Source organism: Grus americana, chromosome 19, assembly GCF_028858705.1.
Source record: "Grus americana isolate bGruAme1 chromosome 19, bGruAme1.mat, whole genome shotgun sequence".
Lineage (NCBI taxonomy): Eukaryota > Metazoa > Chordata > Aves > Gruiformes > Gruidae > Grus > Grus americana.
This window is the reverse complement of record NC_072870.1, coordinates 3,941,493-3,966,493: the sequence shown is the minus strand read 5'-3', so window position 1 is coordinate 3,966,493 and position 25,001 is coordinate 3,941,493. Positions and strand designations below refer to the sequence as shown.

The following is a 25,001-nucleotide window of genomic DNA, read 5'->3' as shown; positions in this document are numbered from 1 at the left end:
AACTGTCCACCTGCTTTGCACAGTGGCTTTTGGGGTTTTTTCCCCCCATGGTATCCCCACATATAACCCACATGCCAGGATAGGTTACGTATGTCAGCCTCCAAAACAGTGTCCACTTCATAGTTGCTGTGCATCTGTTGGATGCCAAGATCTTCAGCATGAACACACTGTTGGGAGAGCAGGAGCCGCTCTCGGAGACACTAGCCTGTAGCGCACTCTCCCCTCCTTGTGCTGAGCCAAGGGCAGGTGAGATGGTCCAGCAAAGCCCAGAGCTTGGCACTTCTGGCTTTATGGAGGTTCACTGTGGCCTCCAACAGATGCTTGCCTGTTGGGACAGCTCCTGCACTTCATGGTCAGGGGAGGCAAAAAAAGCAGGATGAACCCATGTCTTTCCCACTCCTCCTTAATCTCTCTGCCAAGTCCAGACCCCAGTGAAACAACAATGATTTACAGCAGACAGTGTCTAGCTTTTTCCTGTACTCTGAAGAGTATCCCCTGCCTAGGTAAACAGTCCTGTTAACCAGAAGTTGCGTTTTACTTGCTGCCTGCTTAGAACACACTCACAGGCACATCTTGAATCTTAAAAGGTCATATAAGTTTAAACAACAACACGCAGTGAATTAACACTTGGATCACCAAGCCATTGGAAAAGGAAGTGAACGAGGGCCATTAGATCATGCTATTTTTAGCAGATATCAACAGGTTGTTCAGTGGTGTCCTAATAATATACTGCATTTTAGCATCAGTATGTGTACTTTAATTCGACAGGATTCTTTGGGGAAGATGCAGTTAAAAAAAAAAAATAGCCTGTGGACTAAACCATAAATATTAGGTGAATTGGAAACATTTTCCAGGTGACTACTGGAACATTTTAGCAATATAAGACAATTTCTGAACAACAGGCCATGTAGGAGTCACTACATCCACCAGTGAAATTCCTTTGTCTTTGGCGAAATGTGGTGATGTTTTAATGAGATCTAGTAATACCAAGCCATTGATTTTGCCTCTCAACTCTGCAGGCTTTTAAAGGGTGAAATCCTCCTATTCTTCCCATGTGTTTTCTGAGTTGTTAGAAATTTCATTTATTTTCCCTGCAAATAAAAATAGGGAGAATAAATAGTTAAATGTCATGTACTGACTGGCAAGATTACACATTCAATCGTGGATGGTTGAAATGCCTGATGTCATTTAACATGTGACCTTTCAAACTTTCTGACTTAATGATTATCACTACTGATGGGTTTGAAATTATCCATCCTGATGGCTCCTGGCTGGAGAAATAGGGACTAGAATGCAGTAGATGAAAAAGCATATGCATGAGTGTGGTATGTATTCACATATGGCTGTTCAATAAATGTCTGGTGTTGCATTTAGCTATTTGCACAGAAGTTGGTTGCAAGGCTGTTTTTAGGCTGCTAGGCTAGCAGCTTAGACATGTCAGGATCTGATGCCATGTGTCCTAAAAACATCTTGGGATCTTTTGCCCATCTGCCAGCATGAAAGTGCTGGGCACAATGCTGGAGGATGGGATCCCCCCAGGGGAAAGTAGGTAAGCCTCTGTTCCAGCATCCTATTAGGTATAATGCCAGAAAATAGAAGTTGTCAGCCTTGTCCTAGGCCTGTACGTGTAGTGCTTTGCTTAGTTTATGGTTGAGCTTGCTTTTTTTACTAATATTTTTTAAATGCACTATGTTCAACAGTTCACACTTTTTTCTGGAGATTGATGGTTTTGAAAGCAATGCAACTCCAAATAATACCTCTCCCCCTGTGTTTTCAAAACCAATGGATTCAAATATTCGTCCATGGTAAGTTATAGATGTATATGCAATATTTATACTGTAAATATTAAGTTACTCCTTATTTCTCCTTAGACTTCAGAGCTAAAATTTCACATGGCTTTTCTTAGCTTTTGGTCACTTCGAAGACAGAACTCCATTGGATGTCAGTTGTTGCTAGATGACTTCTCTGAGTTTATCTGCTGCTGTCATTTACACTGAATAAATCAGGCCTCAGATTTCAATAAATTTAAAATCAGTACAGTCTTTTGTTTTTATCTTAGCCTCTTATTTATGATATGTCAGGACAAACTCCACACACCCATTTGTGTATTTTGTACTGTGTGAAGACCACAGTTTAATTTAGCAAACCCTATTCCCAGCTGTGTACTGACACCCTCCCTCTATTGCTCATTAACAATCAAACAACGTGAAGATGCTGAGTCTGAAACATTTAAAGGCAGCCATTTATGCTGACTGAATAGAGAAAAATTATGACTGGGAAGAACGCACTTTACTTTTAAAATGTGCGGGGTACTAACAGCTAATAATTATGAATAAAGGAAATATGCATCAAATCTAGCATAAGCCCAGAATGACCAAATGCTTTGTGTCTGGTCAGCTTTTTGAATTAGCTGACCGTCTTATTTTTGTTTGAGAGGAGAGGTATCCAAATTTCTCCCCCTCACTCAGGGACAGACCTGCACAAGACACACATATGCTTTGTCACCAGATTCCTCACAGTTTTCTGCAGAGAAGGGATGAACTGAATAAGAATGGACTCTGAGCTACCAGCTTTATTTCAAAGGGAAGGGACTATCTGCAGAGCAATGCTGAATCCTTGCATTACTGCCCATACATCTGTTTTGTCAATAACTAATAGTTCAGGCTCCCTAAGTTATTAACCATCAAATCTGAACCTTATAGAAAACAAAAGCACAAGTAAGAAAAATTATAATAAATTAATTTTTAAGTCATATCTGCTTTTAGGAATGTCTGGAAATGACATACATCAATTACAATATACCAATGCCATTTAAATCCTTTAAATGGATTACCTAAATATGTATTTAGGGCACAGCCCTCAATTTCTTTTGGCTGAAGCTTCCATTCAAGACAGCTACAAAATACTCTTGAGTTGCCTACAGTGTACCGTGTAGTAAATCTTTAGGTAAATCACTTTCATTGTGTGATTGCAATGCATGTACAGTTACTGATTTAGCACTTGTTCTATGGCAGATGACAAATTAAGCATGTGAAAAGGAAGAATGTAAGCTTCAAGCATTCAGGATGATGCATAAAAAGCAGTGAACATTAAAAAATAAAGGGGGGTGGGGGGGAGAAAACTTCCCACAGTTTCAGGATCTGTAATGAAATAACATAGTAAAACACAAACTAGGTTGCTTTCCTAATGATTTTTTAAATATAATAAAATCCTGTGGGTCTCTTCTTTTTGCCACTCACTTTAAAATTCACGGGGGAAATGAAATGATAGACTTAAAAAGCACAGTGTCAAATTAGACTAATTTCAGCTCTGCTGTAGATACTGCTTCCTAGTATTGACTGATTCTTCATGCAATTTACTAAAATGTCTTCCAGTATCTTCCTGACTTAGCACTTACACTTTTCTGTTTTCTGTAGCGCATCTGGAAACGGGGAAGATATGGATTCCCCACAGTCTCTTCAGGATGATGCGACTGAATATAGCCCTAATGTAGACAGTTGTTGGTGAGTGGAGACAGGAGGTATTTCTTAGTACATTTTCAATGGATTAGAAATATTTAGAAATAGATTCATATGTGTGCATGCATTTCTGATTCATCAATAATTCAATTGAACACTAACCTCTGCTTTTCTCAAATCTCATATTTAGTGTGAGGACTCTTCATGTACAATGTGTTTCCCAGCTGACAATACAGGGCCTAAACACCATGCACAAGGAGGCATGAGCTAGGAGTATTTCTGATTGGGGGGGAAATATTAAATCATTCTTATTCCAGAGTAATGTATGATCAAGAAAGTTGTGTAAGAAGATGTGAGGTTAAAAATTAACTTCTGCTCCAAGTGGGATGGGTACAGCTGGAGTGCAGCATCAGGTAATTTCAGGCACTGAAGTCAGTGAGTTGTGAACAGATCACAGCAGCAGAGAAGTATTTCTTAGCCTTTGTTTTAAAAGAATGGGTAAACTGGAAAAAAATGCAAAACAAAATACTTGGAAAATGTACATTTTTATTGTAAAAATAGCCACTTATCTGCAAATGAGTGATCTGCAGAAACATTGAGAGATCCATGCCAAGATACCTATGTAAGCAGGGCAAATATATGTAGCCTGGGGCGAGTAATTGTATTTTTTCCCTCTTATGTAGAAAATAAAATAAAACACAGTAAATTGAATCAGCAGTTTCATTATTATTTCTTATAATTCAGTGCTAACATTTCACAAGGCCCCGAGCAGACTAGTGCCCGGAAGAAGCTGAAAAAGTACATCTTTCGGGCAGTATCTGAGGGGAATATAGAAGAACTGCAATGTCTGCTCGCAGAGCTGAAGGAACGATCAAACGCGTGTACAAACCTGACCGTGCCAGGTAAGCTGAGGGGTTACCTGCAGGAAGATTGTTAGCTCTTCTGGCAGCATTTGGGTAGTCTAAAACTGGGAAATATCTCTGTGCTACAGCTACTTGCCTGTGTAAAGCCTAAGGTATTCAATCAGCCACCTCCTTGCTGCCTCCGAGACAAGGGAGAGTATTTGCTACTTATGATACACGGGGGTTCTGTCTGCACTCTGTTCCCATTCCCTAAGCTCACCTTCTGCAGCACGAGACTCAAAGCTGATGTCTCTCTTCAACCTGCAGTCAAATTGCAGTATAGATTTGGCTTGTGACGTGTGTGGCACGGTAGAATGGGCAGAGAAGTTAGGAAAGGGTTCTGGGTCGGTCTGGGGTTACCATGGCAGTGGGATGTCCGAAAGAGAAACCAAGTGCATTAGCTACCTTATTAATTAGTATCACATCTCTGAATGCATCATCTCACCAAGTATATGTAGCTCAAATACAGAGTGAATAGGATGGAGTAATTGTTTGGCAAATAATTTATGTTCCTATATATCCCTCAGGTTCTGCCCCAAATAAACAAAAGATTAGAATTATTTTCCATCCACTTTAATTAGTAATGATGATCTAATCTCAAAATTTACTCTTGTAGAATATCTGATGAAAAAATTCACAGCTTCAGATACTGGCAAAACTTGTCTGATGAAAGCTCTGCTGAACATCAACCAAAACACGAATGAGATAGTGAATACACTACTATCCTTTGCAGAAGAAAATGGTATTTTGGAGAGATTTATCAATGCAGCATACACAGAAGAGGCATATAAAGGTATTGCCATCTGATACCAATTTCAGGTATATGGTTAAATATACCATCCATAAAAGTAATGTTTTCTTCAGACATTCTAATGATGGTTTAAATTCCTAAAACAACTTTTATTCAATATCACTGGTGCTACCCATTGTGAAATATCATTAACGTTTCCTAACATGCTTAAGAGATTCAACACTGAGTACCTGCGTCTGTTGTTTCAGGCCAGACAGCTCTCAATATTGCCATTGAAAGAAGACAATATGAAATAACTCAGAGTCTTATAGAAAAAGGAGCTGATGTCAATGCTCACGCCCAGGGTATTTTCTTTAATCCCAAACATAAGCATGAAGGCTTTTATTTTGGTAAGTGGAAATGCAATCTCTCTAGAAAAGTTAGGAAGGAATACCCAAACAATTAAGACAGTGTGGAAGACAGGCAAGTGTGAATCGTTACTGTAGCTAAACATGGATTAGGGAATTCGCATCACAAGATATAAAAATGGCACAGTACCTTTTGTAAAAGTAACTTGCCAGAGTATAATGCATTATAAACACTCAGAAATAATTGTAAAACGCTTAAAAAAAATTTGTAAATGCTAAATGGCATATAAAATGTAACAAATTTGATTTTGAAGATTTTCTCCAAATAATGTTTTCATGGAAATTAAGCTTTTATAAAATGAGTTCAATTCAATACAATCAATATGTAAATGTGCTTTCATGTATTAAGATGCTTAAGAGTCACTCTTTTATAATGTGATTTGAATTGCTTGTTGTAAAATGTGAACACATGTTACATTTTATAATTTTGTAGGTGAAACTGCACTGGCGTTAGCTGCGTGTACCAATCAACCAGACATAATTCAACTGTTAATGGACAACACCAGGACTAATATTACTTCTCAGGATTCCAGAGGAAACAATATCCTCCATGCGTTAGTTACTGTGGCAGAGGACTTTAAAACCCAGAATGACTTTGTAATCAGAATGTACGATATGATTTTGTTGAAAAGTAAAGACAGAAATTTGGAAACAACAAAGAATAAGGAGGGTTTGACACCACTACAATTAGCTGCAAAAACTGGGAAATTAGAGGTGGGTATTATTTCAGTAGCACGTAAGAGAAATTAAGTATAGAGAAAGAGTTAGGGCCAACTATGTATCCGGATGTTAGTGCACTGACATGTAGTTTTCCACACTGGTTATGCTGTACTATATATCAGTAGTATTTGATGAGCTATTTTGTTCAAAATACAAGCAAATATTTCTATTGCAATGTTGCTTCCACCCTTGAAGGCTTCCCTCTACCAACCCCTCTCTGTATAAAATACACATGCTGTTTAAAAAGAGCCTTGCAAACCCTTTTATTGTACAGAAACTCAGAAATTCTGCATTTATTACAATACTACACTTATACAATATTCAGTCTTTGAATAATTTCAGAAAACTCACTAGAACTGTTCTGTTATGCTGCTGTAGAATTTGGCTCTTGTAAATCAACTGTATTGTGGTAAAGAATTGACAATGGCATAATTTAGAAAGTAATTGATTAAGTTAAAGGAAGGTATAAATGGGAATGCATGGAAAGTTGTGCTTTCATCCTTTAGAAAAATGTCTCTTTGACAGAAAATCCAGAGGCATTAAAAACACTGTATTTATTTCCTAGAGGTCTATCATCTCTAACCCTGCTTACTGAATAACAGAATTACAAATACGTTGAATTGCACTATTGTAGCAAATGTGAGAGTTAAAGGTAGGAGTTTTGGCAAGTATGAGTGTGTGCTTTCTCCTTTCCCATGAAGAACGCATCTGCTTACAAATGATTCTGTTAATGTTATAGATTCTGAAATACATCCTGAGCAGAGAGATAAGAGATAAACCTAACAGGAGCCTGTCAAGAAAATTCACAGACTGGGCTTATGGTCCTGTTCAATCTTCTCTTTATGATCTGACTGAACTAGATACCACCGCAGACAATTCAGTATTGGAAATTATTGTCTATAACACAAATATTGGTGTAAGTTACCTATTTCTAAAATTATATATATATAATTTCTAGCAGTACACTCATTTCAGATGTGTTAGCTTATACATTTGACTGAATTATTCATAAAAGAGTAAACAGTAATTTTTGGTTCTCAGTTTTGTATCAGGAGCAAGATCAATTTTATACCTCTGTGGACCATCAACTGTAAGTGAATACACATTCAGCTCCTGAAACACTGGCTAGGCATTTTGGGACTGTTTTTCCTACATTTGAAGGATTCATTTGCCTTGCATAAGAACATAAATATGGCCCAGCTGGTCAGACCAAACCTAGTGTCTTGTCTTCCTGGAGCGGCCACTAGCAAGCTGCCTAAGATCGTGCATGAGAACAGGGCAAGCAAACAGAAATACTTTACAAGAATACTCTGGTTAAAGTTATGAACTTTACTTAGCAGGTATGTATTTTAGGCGTTTAGGAATGTTAGCTTTTCAAAGCCAGAATTTTGCATTTGCTAAATTCAAACACTGCCATAAAACTTCCGTAGGAAGCAAGACCAGAACTTCACAGTACAGTTTTTAGCTCAATCACAATTTACTGGACTATGGCAGGTTATCCCGGCGTGAGTCGGAGTTGTCCCGTTGTATCTTGTCAGGTGAGGGTCTGACACATCTTTGAGCATAGATGTGTTTCTAGATCAGCGCAAGGATAGACACTGAATGAAATGCACAAAACATGCGCGTGAAATTATCTCAGTTTGTCTACAGGCAGCAAGTTCAAATCTTAATTGTTGGGGTCTTTTTTCCTACAGAATCGTCATGAAATGCTGACTTTGGAGCCTCTCAATTCACTCCTGCGAATGAAATGGAAGAAGTTTGCACGACACATGTTTTTTATGTCCTGTTGGTTTTATTTCCTATACAATGTAACATTAACACTAGTTTCCTACCATAGGCCTAATGAAAATGAAGTGAGTACAGCAACTTAATCCCACCAAATTTTACCGATTTAAAATGCAATAGTATTTCCTGAATTGTATTTAAAATGCTAAACCAAAAACAGATTCCAGAATATCCGGCTGTAGTGAGACCAGGTTGTCCCACATCAGGCCTTTGTATCTGGAAGGAAAAGGAACAGTAATAGAGGAGACAATTGCATTTGCGTTTTGTGGAAGTGACCCAAAATACAAATACATAATATAAAGACAGGTAGTTAAATTTCTTAAAGTGTGGAGAGGGTATTTTGGCTTTCTTTTAAGAAAGAAACTTCTGCTTTTTCAAATATACGCATTAGGGGGCCAATTCTGTAAATCCACCATGAAGAAAATTCTCACTGAAAGGGAAGAAATCGTGTACCCAGAGAGCTACGTTCATGAGGCTTCCTGTTACTTTGCCTTTTACCTTTCGGCTATGGAACTCAGTCTTTCATTTTGGACCTGTCTTGCAGGCTCCACCTTATCCACTGGCTCTAACACATGGTGTGGGACAGCTGCAGTTATTGGGACAGGTGATGGTTGTGTTAGGAGCAATATTTTTAGCCATAAAAGAGGTAAGACTTTTTAATAACACATAATAAAATAGGTAAAGAACTTCTCTAGATCTGTAAATACGCTGCTGATGATATTGGCAATATGTTTGGTATATCTTTGATATGTGTAATTTGTAAAATTCACATAATACACCACTTAGAATGACCCTGGTTATATTTTTGAATATAAATGTATTGCTCTGTGAAACAAACATGAGAGTTTTTTCCTTTCAAATTCTCAAGACAGAGATTTGATATTTGTATAACCTCGATGTTGTCAAATGACTGGCTTTAAGGACACTGTTGAATTAGAACTTGTAATGCAAAAAACAGGGTATAATATTTGCTATTTACTATAAGTAGTTAAAACCAGTAATCAACTCTTAAATTATGCCAGAGATGACAGAAATTTAAACTTTGAAGTTACAGACCTATAAAAATACTTTTAATTGTAGAAGTTATGTCTTGTCAGTAGACAGATTTTTTTAGAACATCAACTTCAATTAAATTATTTTGAAAAGTCAATTTTGAGGCCTGCTTTCTCTTACTACCATTTCTGTATTTTGTATATTTGTCTACATAGAGTGTAGCCATCTTTCTGCTTAGGCCTTCAGACCTGCAGTCAATTCTCTCTGATGCGTGGTTCCACTTTGCATTGTAAGTCTGTCACGCATCTATTTTATACTATATAGAAAATGCTTATCTATCTCATGGTCACAGAGAATGTACTCCTGTAGCAGATGCTCACTTTCTCTCTAGATTATAATTTTTTAGAGGGATGGATGTAATCTTACGTGCAGCTTTCCCGTAACACACACTAATGTTTGCACGGGTCAGTAGCAATACCGGGGGTTGATGTATACAGACTGGATTTTTTTTCCACGGTACAGTACTGTCTTTAGCTTCTCCTGATGCTGCATCTCTTCAGAGCTGTATATAGAGAAATGTGTTTAAGAAACCTGATTAATAAACCAGATACAGTTTCACACTCCTCTTGACTCCTTCAGGAAGGAAAAACAGCATGAAGCTGGTTCAGCTGGCTGATGGGAGTTATCCCTTCAGCTGGCCTAGATAAAGCACAGATGATTCCCTCTCATTTCTAGCATGTGATTGTAGGATCAATAAAAAGAGTGGTGGCTTAACTCTACCTTACTTCCTTCTCTTACAACCACACTGAGATCAATCATGTGCTGCTGAGAATCTGGTCTACATCTTATCACAGCACGTCACACCTTCTTCTAGTGTCTTCCTTGTTCATGGAAAATCTGTAACAATTGTAACAATTCATTAAGCTAAAGCTTGAATTAAATGGCTTCTTAATGGCTTTGTCAGCAAAATCTGCCATTGATGAGCTATTTTGGGGAGAGTAGTTCACTTAGGTAAGCTTTAATAAATATTATTCTAGTATGTTAATATATTACCTGTACTCAACTGTTTTATTGTTAAATTATAATGGTAATGTTCAGAGGGGAGAACAGAATGCATTATGAAATTAGAATGGAAGTATAAGAAGTAAAGAAGTCTTGTTTTCGTATTTTTCCATTATGTTGTTGGTTTTGTGCTAGTAATTTCCCTTTTACATACATGTGTTTGTTTTTTAACAGTTTTATACAAGCTTTGCTTGTGATCTTCTCTGTCTTTTTGTACTTGTTTTCCTACAAAGAACACCTCGTGTGTCTTGTTTTGGCAATGGCCCTAGGATGGGCTAATATGCTCTATTTCACCAGAGGTTTCCAGTCCATGGGCATTTACAGTGTTATGATTCAAAAGGCAAGTTTATTTTGTTTTATCTGCCTTGTTATAATGGTTACTTGTTATGAAATGATCCCAATCAAGCATATTCAGTCATTTAGATATATTTTATAATTCATACTGAAAGTTCTTATTTTCAGTTTATATGCATTATTTCAGCAGAATGCACTATATAACTTCAATGGCAGAAACTAGTTTATATCTTAAAATTAACATTTTATTATATTCAATATGTAAGTAACTTGTGTTTTTTCAGCTAATGTAGTTCTGCCATTTAATTGCATCATATGCTGTGATGCCTATATTGTACAGAGTTAATCACCCTTGGAAATACATAAAACACCAGGCTCTTCATCATGAGATAAAAACTTAGACCTAAATCTTCTCTGGGTTCTTCACTGAGACTACACCAGCTTAATGAAAGCAATCTGATATTTTAGTGTGTACTACACTTGTATCCCCGCAGAATTCATAAGCATAAAAGTAGTTCTCAGTTTTCATTTCTAATAAATATTTAATTTAATTTTTAGGTCATCCTGCAAGATGTGATAAAATTTTTAGTTGTCTATATCGTGTTTTTGCTGGGATTTGGTGTAGGTAAATATTACTGGAGAAAAGCACTGATGCTGTGTGTGAGTAAAAATTTTAGCATTATTATGAATAAGAACCCTATTGTCATAATCAGAGCTCATGCTGGGGTTTCTTTTGGATATTAAAAAGCCAAGTTCAGAGATTTAAACTGTCTAGAAGCTATCTGAACAGATAAGTAATTTGGCTCCTTCTCAATTGCCTGCAATTTTATTTGGACGTGAGCTCTTTCTGCTTCCTGGTAATCTGTCATCTTGCTGCTGCTGCGTATGCTGCTGGGCAGCTCCAGCTCTTTATTACGCAGTGCATTTCAAATTCTTTAGGATAAGATGCCATGTATACATAAAGCATTATTGTGATTAAAATTTTCTCATGCTTTCTTCTCAGCTCTTGCTGCATTGATTGAAACATGCCAAGATGGCGGTGAATGCCATTCCAAGAGCAGTCTGGGACCTGTTCTGATGGATCTTTTTAAGCTCACCCTAGGACTGGGTGATCTGGAGATCCAGCAAAATTCGAAGTATCCTGTACTATTTCTTCTGCTCCTCATAACTTTTGTTGTGTTGACTTTTGTTCTTCTCTTGAACATGCTGATTGCATTAATGGGAGAAACAGTGGAAGATATTTCTAAAGAGAGCGAGCACATCTGGAAACTTCAGGTTTGTTTGTGAGATAGTTTGCTTAGTGATGTATAGATGCATTGGCTAAAATCTTTTGAGCTGTACCAATGGTAACTTACCATGTGGACAGAAGGGATTAGTTATTAACAATGATAATCCCCATTTGTATGTGTGTGCAAATAATGCAAGTAATTTTATTGTTAGGCTATCGTAATAAATCCAGAATGAACTACTATCCTAAAGGTAATCTTATATCTTGGATTTTCAGCCTCATGCACTGTCATATACCTATATGACTTTCGTTCCCCTCGATATGTCACCAGGAAGGTTTGATATGTCACCAGGAAGGTGTGTTTCATTATCTACCCTGAAATCTGTAACAGAGCGTGCTCTACTATTCTGTCACGCAATGCGTGAGTTCATTCCAATTTTTCACATCTTATCCGAGCCTGGTCTTTTACCAAGGCCAGCTCTGAGTCCCAAGCTGTCATCAAGAACACAGTCATGATTAGAATTGGAGTTGCGTTCTGTGGTGGGCAGCATCCCTCTATGGGTTGTATACATCCCTGTGGCAGGGTGTTGCATGAAGGTGTTGGCATTAAACCCTAAATGCTGAGCCTAGAGTGGGATTTCTTGATTCTTCTCCGAGTATGCCTTCTGCGGTGGGGCTAACGAGTGAAAGCTATCTGCACATCCCAAATAATAAGTGGCATGTTGTATTAATTACTGTTGTAATCAGTGTTGGTTATGGATGGTGGATGGAGGCATCAGATGTGATAATGAAACATGGAGCCTGCAAACTGTGTATACTATGACATCAGACAATTTTGAATATGGTTAACCGTACTCATGTTACTGTTTATTGTTAATAGAGAGCCAGAACTATTTTGGAATTTGAAAAATTCTTACCAAAATGTTTGAGGAAAAAATTTCAACTGGGAGAACGGTGTAAAGTGGCAGAAAATGACACCAGGGTGTGTTTAAGGTAAAGCAAAGCTAGAATACTGCGCTATCACTTCTGCTCTCTGTTTCTTCAAGGTTATTTCTCCTCAAAAGCCTCTATAAAATATTTCTACATCTATGTATAAAAATCCAATTTGGTTTTTTCAGTTGTAACCAATTGTTTAAAAAAAAGGGAAAATGTGTTGTTCTTTTTTTTAATAGCCATAACTTTTTGGTAAGAAAACAGATTTTCAACTTCGTATGTTTTTAATGTCCAAGTGTCAAGTCTGCAGTAAATGTACTTTGTCATAATCTCCTTTGAATGTTAGCTTAAAACTAATTACACTTAAATTGATTGCTAATTGATGATTACCATATTAAAGAAAATATTACTATGCTGTTCTATGAAAAATATTTAAATATTTAAGGTGAGTTTCAAGACTGTACCCATAATGTGAGAAATTATAAAGTAGTCTTAGTATTATTCTCATCTTCATATAGTACATAATGCTGCAAAAGACATTCAACCTGTTAGTACTAGTAAAACAGGTGTGGATGGTAAAGTATGACAATCCCAAGAAGGAATAAAGAAATAAAAGGGGAAGTGCAGCTGCGTAGCTGGGAGGTCATGCATGCTAATAACACAACTTATATACAATATAAACAGGATTAATGAAGTGAAATGGACGGAGTGGAAAACACATGTTTCATTTATTAATGAAGACCCAGGGCCAACAGGTACTGCAGAATTTTATGACACCATATTTGTGAAACTTTTTTTCCTTAGAAGTGCTTTGATATAGTTTTATACCTTTAAAAATATAAATTCTCATAATCTAGGTATTCAACCACACTTTACTGCTAGGGAAACTCATGGCTAATATGGCAGGGGCATTAATTATTTTTGAAGATTTGGAGAGAAGGTTGGTTACAAACTCATTATTTATACCTTGGCGCCAAAACATGGTGCTTTTACCTTTTCTTTATTTTTCTCTCAGCTGTTATGCTTGATTTAAGTTTTACATTCTCTTATGGCATTTGAATGGTATAAGGCCAGAGAACTTTCTAATAGACAGAAAATATTCTTTTGAAAAAGTTGTCATACTCTTAGTCCTTAAATAGTGAAATATAGCATTGCAAAATTTAGCAAGAAGTCGAACTGATTCTACCTGATGGTACTGTAGCCTGCTGTTTATAACCCTAGAACATTCATGTTTGTTTTGCAATATATATTAGATGACAAACTGCCCCTCCTGAATGTTGACCAGGAAATTCAAGATACCCATCTGCTGACAGTGTAGGGAGTGTAATAGAGAAATGACCTAACTCTGAGGTGTCAGATGTCCTGGCAGCAGGCATCAGAGCTTACCATGGGGGCGTATGAGGATCCGAGAGACTTGTTCTGGAGTTTCTTCTTGAGCCAATTAGCACTTATATTGCTTAGTAGAATGAGCTCAGTAATAATGAAAAGGGGCAGACAGAAAAATTTCTGTGTAAGATATGGTAGTAAACTGACAACTTGCTGTTTAAATAAATGCATGGGTTTTTTTAAACAAAAACTAGACGTGCATAACTTTGATCTTGCATATACAGTTTCTACCATATCCTGTTTTGTTTATAATGCATTTTTTTGCAGATCCAAGCAAAGTTCAAGATAATTCAAGAACTAATAGCAAAACCACCCTGAATACATTTGAAGAAATGGATGATTTGCCTGAAACTTCTGTTTAGTTGTGTATTTGTATTTGATATGTGGTCATTCTAAAGGTTAAAAGTGTCAGCAGTGGATGCTGAAAGCTTTGTTGATATCTTGGACAGCTGTAACCAGCTGGAAGAGAAACTTTCAGAGACATGGTCTGATGACTTTAACCCATTTAATCAGGGCAGCTGAGCTAAAATAAAATGGACTATTTCACTGGTTCAGTTTTGAGCCTTTTGAAAACCATTGCTGTCCAAGTTTGTGTGACAGTACTCAAACTTGGCTCTAGACTTTCTACTGGATAAAAAAGGTCAAATGTGAGATATTTCTTCCTTTTGTGGAAAATTAAGATCATCGTGATCCCAGTCTGATGTCTTTTGTGTGGAATCTCTAACTCATGAGAAACATTTTGTATGCTGAAAAAAGTTAAGTTCTTATCGTGGAGAAAAGAAAGGCATTTCAATTCTGAAGACTACTAAATGAAGTACATTATTTTGAAATAACAATGTTCCGGATACATTTGCAGCTTTTGTATTGCCTGTCAGTGGTTCTGGGGGCTTGATCCCACAAGTTGGAGAAAGCCTCGTCAGGTCTCATTAGCTTTGCCTGATCCGTTTTCCTGTGTGTAATCCCTAGGGTATGATGTGGTGTTTATGGCTTTTTATTTATTACTATGTATATATGCCTTCCCATAAAATAACAGGGCAGAAACATAATTCATGATGGAGAATATTTCTGAGTTTGTTCTGGTAACAAGGTCTTTATTTTCCTACTCAGCTCGTCCATGCTGTTGGAACTTGCTGCATAAAAAGAAAAGTTAACACATCAGAAGTTCTTTGAGTTTAAAAGTAAATTAATTTCTATATTCAACCTCTTCAGGAAAAATAGAAATCAGTATTTTTTTCTAAAATTAACAAAATGAGTTGAATGCAATTGCAGACTTTTAAAGCTTTCTTTTTATTATTCAGAGGACTCTGTAATGCATTTCTGTAGCACTTTTTATTTCACTACCTGTGACAAGCTAGTACTTTGAATTATATTTTTAGTTTTCTATTTTATATCTGTATGTATAAAAAGCAATATTTGTTCTATGTACTTTTAATTATGTGTCTTCAGCGTCATGGCTTTTCATCAGATGTGTTCATTTGGTGCCTGTTTTAAAGGTGCTATTTAGGAAAGACTCAGGTGAATTCTGTTCCGTGCTTGAATGATAATACGAATTGCATTGGATTCTTACAGCTAAGCCTGCTGTGGGCAAAATGATCCAAAAGACTTTCTTAACACAGAAGAGAGCGTGAGGGAACTCTCCAGCGGAAAGGATAGTGCAAAGCTGTTTGCAGGGATGGTGAATGTGGTTCTCGCTACCCAACCGGTCTTCTACAGATGCCGTATGCCATTTCCTAACACGTATGGCCTGGATGGATGGGATCAAACTGAAATCTTCAGTTCCGTGTGTACAGGCCACAGGAATTTGAGGGGAAGGATGTTTATGGGTACGAATAGACCAATGTAATATCTGGGCTTTGCTTGGCTGCCTTAGGAGGATTTGTGAGTATAAGAAAAATTCCTGCAGTCTTGGAATCTTTCATCTTTGCTAGTTAGTTTTGCATTGAAACTGCCAACAAAGAATATTGCCTTAGGACTATGCAGTTCTGTAGAGTGCCAGTTTTTGTACAAAAAAAAAATACCTCTTTGCATATACTCAGGAACCAGAAGAAACTGGCCTGTGCTGTACTCCCTGTTGCTATGGGTAGGTTTGTCACTGAAAGCAAGTTCAGGTATCTCTGCTGTACTGAGGTCACACTGTAGGTGTAGCCATAAAACAGGGAAGGCACAAAACAACCATAAGGAATGTGCTGTGCCAGTGTCCAGGTACAAAACTGTATGAAAAAAAACTTGAGAAAGAAGCTGGGGGGTTGTTTCTAGAAGTTCTTTGCTGAGAAAATACCCCCATTTGTGGCCACAGAGCCCTGCCAGATCACACATGCTGCCTGCTATCTCAAGGCTCTTATCAAGAACACTACGAGTAATGACTAGAACAGATAATTCTGTACTTTTTATACAATGTTTATTTAAATTAAAGAAATAAAACTTGTAATTCAATAAACATTGTCCTGTGTTTTCATTTTATTGCCATGGGAGTTACACAAAGGAAGGAGAAGAGGATTTTGGCTTAGTAGTAAATAAGGAAGACATCACTTTTCAAAAGATGTAATTTGGGGGTTCTCTAGACAATGAATGTTTCGATAACTGGCTAATTATTGTATCCTTATGCAAAGTTCTTAATGTTTTCTCTGTCCCCAATTATTGTCAACTATGTTAAAAACTTTAGAAAATTAATTAAATCCCCATTTTCTTCTCTTTTTCAGCTGCTATGACAAGCTTTCTTTCTACAAATACAGAACAAGTCAGTCTCAAAATTCTGAGAAGTCTCCCCATGTGGAATTCTTCTTAATTTCCGTTCTGAAATACTCAGGTATGATTTGTGCATCATTCTTCATCAAAACCTGAGTAATTACCTAATCTTGCCTTCTTCATTGCAAACTTTTGAGGTACAACAGTTGATTAAAATTTTACTTGAAAATGTTGTAAGCAGTAGGTGGATACACCTAGAAAGTTATAAAGCTATAAACTTGTCTCCATTGCAAAAGAAACTTTCTGCAAAAATTTTTTGTGGGGTAAGCACATCTTTTTCCTGAATTTGAATATTGCTCCAGTATGTTTCCAACTACTAGACACTTTTGAAACTCAACCTTTTTGTACTTAAATTAACATTAAATCAGAAACAGCTTGAATTAATCTTGTAATACTTTACATTAAAAAGCTTTACATTTCATTTTAATGTATTTTTCTCAGAAATCATATGGTTTTAGCTTATTTCATATCTTCATAACTATAAAAAGAAAACCAAAACAAACTCTAATGCTTCCACTTCAGCACAGTAGGGGTTAGTCACATATGCAGATAATAAGAAAGAATTTTAATATCCATGCCCTCATTCTGTTTCTCTCTCCCTAGCTTTTCCTTTGTCTCGTATTTTGTATGTTTATCTGAGGAATTAGTTTCAGGGATCACCCCATTTTAAAAGTGTTGGTTATTGGAAGTTTGGGGTTATAAAGTAGAAATGCTGTATTTTTTTTATATAATATAGTTTTGTGAATGAGCATCTTTATAATGCCAGATATAAGTTCTATAGCCACTAACCCATGTGTGGTACATCATTTAATCATTTCATATAGTGTGAACTAACAAACTTCATAAAAATATTTATTCTTTGCATCTATAGTAATCTATTAAAAGAAGTAAACAGTAGTCATAATTAGCATTATGACAGTATGCATCATCTTAAAAGTGCTCAGCAATGTTAAATTACAATTTAAAATTAGATTCTGCATTTATTTAGTCCATGAATTACTACTGAATGGCAGTGGATTTCAGAGAGAAGAAATCCACTTTTTGTATGGAAAATCTGTGATAAGCTTTTAGGAAGTGTTCTGGTCTAAGACTGACGATCTGATGTGTGTTGCAGTGAGTTTCACTTTTACTGTTTTTACAAAAGCTTGTTTCTTTTCATAATACGCAGCTTCGTTAATAAATGTTGGATAGACTGTACAGTCTGCTTTATATGCAATTACTTCTCCATCAAGAGTCAAAAATAGACGATCACCGTTGTTCAGCGGCTGCCAGTCTTGATCCTTAAAGATAGAAAATAAATAGAATATATTTACTTTCAGGTTTTTGTATATTTCATGTGATTTCAGAGTTTATGCTCAATAATATTCTCTGCAGTTTATGGCAAAAGCTTTAAAAAGAATTCCTTTTAATCTTCAGTACGTAATTTCAGTTTCTGGCCCTCGCTTTCAGACTTGTATAGAATTCACTGGTAAAGGTGAACAAAAGGAAACTGCATATGCTCATAACTGATTAAAATGACCCTCATTTTAGAATTCAAAATCAGATTTCTATTTTAGAATAATAAGCTATCGTCGTTTTAGTTTTAGGTTCAAAAGTTATTTTAAATTCAATGATTCCCGAGTCAGTTACTGAAATACCGTATGACCTTAGTGATAGAACTTACCATAGGGAAGGCCTAAAGTATTCAATAAACCCATTGGCAATATTGTAATTTTAAATATTTACTATGAAAATATACTACAATGAAGTAGAAGCAACACAGGAATACTTACAAAATGTCATAAATGGAAACTACTTTAGAATTTACCTGCAGTTTAGGGTGAATAATAGCAATAACTTCATCATTATTATTCCTGGGATAATCTTTCTACATTATTTTAAAAACCTCAATTGCACACAGTGGAAATTCCTTTCCTAGAAAGAATAAATGTAATTTAATGTTAAAATGAACAACTGCCTGTTAAAAAGAACAATGCATTATTTATTATTTTTAGAATGGCTTAAATCATGAGGTTGTACCTCGTCAAAAGTTTACACACTAGTGATTAGCTCATATATCATAAAAATGTCTAGCTCCAGATTTTTTTGTCCCCTGGAAGCTAAATTGCAGAAAGATGGTCCAGTCATGTACTGTAGCATATGAAGCCCAGATCTAAATTTGGTGCTGAAGTGTGACTTTTCACGGTATACTTAGAGATCTGTCTTGTAGACGAAGAAATCAATGAACGGCCTGTGTTTGATAGTGCTGCACAACACAGAATGGTATTGGTGCTATTTCATCTTGACCATTCCAGCACAGTAATGGAGATTGACGTGCACAACTATATTCTTCTCCTTCTACTTCCAAAAAAAGCCCACTGAGAAAATGTCCTCTAAAAGAATTTGAAACATCTATTTTTGTCAGTATGTATTTTAGATAGTACACAGCTATAACAATCTTACAAAATTTATTAATTTTAATTTTAGAGAGCAATGCACAGAAGACATGTAAATTAAAACACTTCTTTCTTAGTATTAATTTATGTATGTTCTCTGTGTATATACTACTATACAAACATTGTTAGCTAGTATTTCAGATTCTTAAAGCAACTGTAAGATTAAGAGCAAGTATACTTATTGAATCTTCAGAAAGAGGCAATATCCTTAAGGAGCTATACAGGCATTCTTCTGACGCCACACTTAGGTGGTCTAGAGAACAAACACCACCCCTCACCCCCATTTTACCTGTTTTAACTGTAAAATGTTGTAGCCCAACCTATTTTTTTTTTTTATATATTGTCCTGAAACAGTCCACTGACATGACACGGAGCTATATTCTCTCAGTACTTACTCTACCTTCATTAAAAAGTTGCACAAAATCAAGGCCGTGTTTGACAATCTTCCTCATTTTGTCCACAGTATCAGCTCTAACAACACCTTGCGGCTGAGGGCCCACCTCCACGCCTGTTTGCAGATGAGGGAGATTATTAATATAGTCATATCACATGCTTAGATTACAAGCAAAAATAGATGTCTGATTGGGTCTGTGTTTTATGTTCAAGAGGAATTGTTTTGTGTTTAAGAGGAATTTTAAAGTACAGAGTTATCGGATTTTCTAAGGCAAGCAGACAATGTAGCTTACCAGTCAGGATCAGTTTAAAGAACCATATGGACATTTTTGAGTGTGCTACTACAGTAAGAGAAAGGATCACTATATATATTCATTTATCTTATTCTTTTCCTCATCCTATCTTTCCATGCTGAATTTTAAAGAACTCATTGTTCAATATGACAAGCAAACAAATTCCCCCCCACCCCGGTTATGGGTTTGATTCCAGAAATGAAAAGTTTACCAGTTCCATGCAGAACATCGTTTCCCCCCTTCCTTTATCACGTCGCCTCTTTTCCCCTTCTTGGCTCACAACCAACATTTCACCCAAGGCTTATTTAGAGGAAGTAAACATTTCTTTTCTGAAGCTGTTTCTTCCTTATCCTCATATATTATAAATATTTTCTGCAAACAGTGGGTTAACTGAGTTTAAGAATTTCCATCTGGCTTCTGTATTTTGTAAGCCAAGTATAAATCAGAACTCTTCAGAAGAAGAGAAAATTATATACATTTGATTCAGTAAATATATTGTCAAACAAATAGCTACTGCTGATCAGAACACTGTATAATGTAATGAAATGAATAGATCTGGAGACAGGCATATTTTTAAAAAAATTATAGTGGGTTAAAATAATCTTTATTTTTCATATTTACCAACAGGATGTTTTGCTACAGATCGAGTTGTTGCATATTTCAAGCTAGGATGTTCAATCAGCAAAACGGGACAGCATTCTGGAGCCAAAGCATTCTGTGGAGATTGTTTAAAATTGTCTTTGTTATGCAAATATTTTTAAAATGTTGTGCCACAAAAGATTACTGATGGAGAAGTGACTTACACAATGTCTTCAATATGTTGCCTTTATTTTGTGGCCCTCAAAGAAGTAGGACATCTTTAGAAAACATACAAAGCTGTATTTGTTGGTCTCTTTTCCATTAACTCATGCCAGGCATGCTCCACTGAACTTTGCTGTCTCCTAATATGACTGAACACAGTTCTAGTCTTAAAATTGCTAACAGGAAGAAAAATCTAGTCATTGGAGTTCCAAAACTTAGAATCAAAATACGGTAAAGCAGATTTCAAGTATTTTTTGTTAGACCTAAGATTCTCTTATGGGGACACAGATTGTGAATTAAGCCTTATTTTAACCTTTTTTTTTGACATAGAAACCTATTTCAGGCCTCTTTCCTGATGACTGCCTACTATTGCTCTTCATTTAGTCATAAGCTTTCTAGATGTTCACATATTTTATAAACATTTAAATGGGATACATGTAGTAAGAAAAAAAATCAAATGTTTCTAAGGAAAAAAAAAAAAAAGTAAAAATCCGTGCTGTTGGCCTAACCTCGATTTCATCAGTCACTGTCTAGGTCACTAGTACTTCAACCAGATTATGCTTAAACCAGCACTTTTGCAAACCTCACTCTACCAATACTTATCAGTTTCAGGAACAGCAGAATCAAACAGCTTCCAAAGACATATCACTATTCCTACAAATACTGATGAAGGGAACATTTGTCATTACCTAGTTCCATTATTTTTTCCATGTCTTTATTTCATAAAATTAATGTTTAACTATTGAGCATGCATGAACCAAATTTATCCAAGTTCCTGTCAGATCAGTGTGAAAGCAGATTAAATTACATTCATTTTCATAGATGTTATTCTAAGCATTCTTCTTTGCCCATCAGTCTAACACTCATTTTAATACATGAAGATTGTGATAAGTTCAAATCTGAATTACCTGATATAATCAAATTAATAATTATCTCTGATTAAAAATACCCATCTTACAAGCAATTAAATATTTTTAAATGGTTTTGCAGAATAAAAAGTAGTATATTTAAAGAAACTACAAAATAAGATATAGTAATACAACATTACAACTAATAATCTATTTTAATAGTTCATTTAAATTAGTTTTACCTTGATATAATGAAACATTTGAATTGTAAAGTCATCCCTGGAGTTTTCAAGAATAAGGGTACCACCCATGTTAGAAGTGGTGTTGTGAAGGTCAAAAATAAGGTCATACGCATCATCACTACCTTTTGAACCAAATATATGATTGATTTCCTGAGCCCTCCTCACTTCATGTGGAATATCTTCCACCACTGTCCTGCTGTTAATATCGGTACAAAGAAATCAGTAAACTCATTCCATGGCTTTACAGTCAACAAAATATGTATACCCTTTTCTTTTTACTTTAATTCCATAACTGCCTGGAGTTGAAATCACCTATTTAATTACCAAACTGTTAAAACCTGATGAATTTGTGCTTCAAAAAAGCAAGTATGACTGTTAAACAAGTCTTACTATTGTGTATCTTGTGCAGAAGGGTAGTAAGAGTTTTTAAATCTGATTTTAGCTGGAGACTATTTACTTCTTTCTTATGTCTTTACATCCCAAATTTTCCCCCTATGCAGAAGACTAACTCAAAATTTATCAACAATTTAAACAACTTCCAAGACTGGATCCACCTCCTACTGAAGACAGTTTTCAGATACCGGTCCATGCCCTTTTACCTTGGACATCAGTCACAAGCTCTCTTGTAACTTGCTTTATTTCTTGTCTTATATTCTGATCAGACTTTTGCAGTCTCTTGTTTTAAGCCCTCCTGACCCTCAAAGTTCACAGAAGATTTTATTGCCTCAACTCCATTCCTCCACAGTTTTAATACTTGTAATCTCGGGTGCTACGTCTGTACTACGCTTTGGAAAAAAATGGTGTCAGCCTAAGGAAAGGTCTGAGATCTGCTTCCCGTCTGTATAAGGGCTCTATAGGAAACTGATGTGTGACACAGACATCATTCTCACATATCAAAGGTGTACACAACTGCTGTAGGCTCAGGCTTGTTCGCATAGATGGCAAATCTGGTTTTGATGACAGGCTTGGGATACTACCCAAGTACAATATAGAAATAACATCTTTTGCACTAAATTCAGGTGTTTTTTCTCAATACAACTCAAGCTTGGTGATATTTTAATTTTGTAAGAACTACTGGTACTAAGAAGCATAAAGAAAGGTTTGTTAAACACTAACAAAGTGCCTTACTATCTGCATGGATATTTAAGGAACAGAAGAGGCTGCTGAGGAAAATTACAGGATCACCACTGCTGGAGTCTAAGAAATGGTAAGACATAACCCATTAGGAATGTCTACCTGCAGTTGATCTACTGGTAGGATGAGAGATGGATTATCATTTTTATGTGAGCCACTCAAGCTCCTTTTTCTCTTTTTATGATTCTGTATATCACATAATCCACCTTTGTATTCTTTAATTTTATCTTTGAAATTCAAGGTTTCTTGACGTAGGACTGTTAAATACTTCATATTGAAGCCGATGGGACTTCCACCATTACTTTTAGTAGTATCAGGATTTCACTCTACTTTTTCTTATATTGTAAAATCATTTGTAACTTGAAGAGTTTACACTAAAAGGGATCAGGTGAAGGTATTCCAAACTGTCAGTAGCATTTAATAGGACTGTGCATCTTAATAGGATTTACTAAGGAATATTAGTTAAAAAATGAAGACAATCTGCAGGTGTCTTAATTTTCTATTTTTTTTAAAGTGTTCTGTGCTCAAAGCAGCTGAAAACAAACCAACCTACTTTTTTTTCCCAGACATTTGTCCAAAGTAAGCAATTAAAAGAATGGCCTCAACACTTATATGTTCAAAAGTCTGTTTATATAATCACCAACAAAAAGTCTGTTTATATAGTCACCAACAAAATTCTAAGATGAAAAGCCAGATGAAAAGACGTGCAGGGTAAGAGTAACCATGCTTACAAAATACGTGACACATATTTTTCAGTGATACTTACCTTTACCATTAAAACCTTTCTGAAACATGATTACTTGTTTAGCACACAACTATACCAAGCATAAAAATATTTATACAGCAAAGTACTCCTCTGAAATACATGTCTCAACAGCAGAGAAATAATGTAAAATCCCATTAAAAATAGAAAATCAATTGCTATTTTACAGTAACTATAGATTATATTTCTTCTAAAATAATGAGTCGGTTAACTTATTGAGACTTTTTGGCTATCACTTTTGCCATGGAATACATTCTTTCTAACTTAGCTAAGTTTTCCTCTTTTACTGTATATAACTGAAATTACGCTTCCCCAATTCATATGCCATTCTTTCAGATACTCATATGTCTACCTTTAAATTACTTTTATCTGCTATCTTCCTGCAAGTATAATTGTATTCAGAAGAACTCCAAAGCTGAGTTGCACAAGACAATGTGAGAAATAATGACTTTGCAGCTTGGAACACCAATACTTAAGTAAGTTTACACAAATATAGCTAATCTAATACTAATTTAAAATGCTGTGTTTAAGATTATGTGCTGGTTTAACACTCATTCTACTAGCAATAGTTTTAAAATGAATCTGTTAACACTCGTGCAATTTGTTCTTCTTGGGTTAAAGGTCAATAATTTCAGTTATGTGACTACACATTTAAAATAGTGGTGGAACTTGTGTTAACATTTTCATCTAGAACAGAAGCTCCTTACACTTTTTTATAAAAACAGAAAAGTAAAACAACAGAAACTACAACTATTCTTTCTTACCCAAGATTATCAGGGTCAAAAACACGGTTCAGATCACAGTCAATGTATCTAGTACACTTCTTCACAGCTCTTGGGTTGGTAAGAAATGGTTTCACTTCCATTCCTGTTCTTTGAACCTCAGCTCCATTCTCTTGCCAGTGCTTGACCAAAAATACCCCTGATAACTCATTGTCATGAATTCCCCCGAAGACAGCAACCCGTCTTACCGGCGGTTTATCAACAACAGAAGAGGAAGTCATGCTTTTCAGCAGCTCTAAGAATTGCTGAAAGCAAAACAAAAAATAACGATAAAGTAAAACTTTTGTCTCTGGAAAAAAAAGAAAAATTCTTTTTACTCTTTTAAATAGGGAATTCTTTAAGCCTGTTTAGGTCAGATGTGCATGAAAGTGAATTAAGATTTCTCTAACTTTTAGACTCCCATTGTGAGGCGGGGAGTTGCCAACCTGACACTCCTCCCTCTCGAGGAGCCCTCCCCTTCACTTACCGTATTTAGTAGTATCTCCAAGTCTGTTAATGGTACTGTTACACGGTTCAAACGTTAATTTCTCCAGGCAATCTCCAGTAATATATGATATATAGGTAAATCTTGTACTAATGACAGTGTGAAAATACTTTAATGTAAACTTTAATAATGCACTTAAGTATGTCTGACATTTTTGCATTG

At 35.9% G+C, this 25,001-nt stretch overlaps 2 protein-coding genes across 2 annotated transcripts in view; one reads left to right on the top strand and one right to left on the bottom strand.

Annotated features, from left to right (window-relative positions):
- Positions 1–14,897, top strand: part of LOC129215157 (transient receptor potential cation channel subfamily V member 1-like) — a 47,488-nt gene extending 32,591 nt beyond the window's left edge. Inside the window, exons 21-36 of the mRNA XM_054847827.1 lie at positions 1,701–1,805; positions 3,417–3,503; positions 4,203–4,360; positions 4,977–5,153; positions 5,360–5,500; positions 5,952–6,232; positions 6,978–7,154; positions 7,933–8,091; positions 8,568–8,669; positions 9,232–9,305; positions 10,253–10,418; positions 10,931–10,997; positions 11,376–11,647; positions 12,481–12,593; positions 13,218–13,288; positions 14,187–14,897. Of these exons, the coding sequence (XP_054703802.1) occupies positions 1,701–1,805; positions 3,417–3,503; positions 4,203–4,360; positions 4,977–5,153; positions 5,360–5,500; positions 5,952–6,232; positions 6,978–7,154; positions 7,933–8,091; positions 8,568–8,669; positions 9,232–9,305; positions 10,253–10,418; positions 10,931–10,997; positions 11,376–11,647; positions 12,481–12,593; positions 13,218–13,288; positions 14,187–14,281 (2,245 nt within the window). The 3' untranslated portion in view covers positions 14,282–14,897. The remainder of the gene's footprint in view (positions 1–1,700; positions 1,806–3,416; positions 3,504–4,202; positions 4,361–4,976; positions 5,154–5,359; positions 5,501–5,951; positions 6,233–6,977; positions 7,155–7,932; positions 8,092–8,567; positions 8,670–9,231; positions 9,306–10,252; positions 10,419–10,930; positions 10,998–11,375; positions 11,648–12,480; positions 12,594–13,217; positions 13,289–14,186) is intronic.
- A 1,805-nt stretch (positions 14,898–16,702) lies between these two features.
- ASPA (aspartoacylase) lies at positions 16,703–24,594 on the bottom strand. The gene is given in 6 exon segments (XM_054847629.1): positions 16,703–17,944; positions 18,472–18,578; positions 19,500–19,607; positions 20,407–20,500; positions 21,677–21,872; positions 24,338–24,594. Coding segments are annotated over 6 exon segments (957 nt in total). The 5' UTR covers positions 24,577–24,594; the 3' UTR covers positions 16,703–17,731.
- Positions 24,595–25,001: the final 407 nt, after the last annotated feature.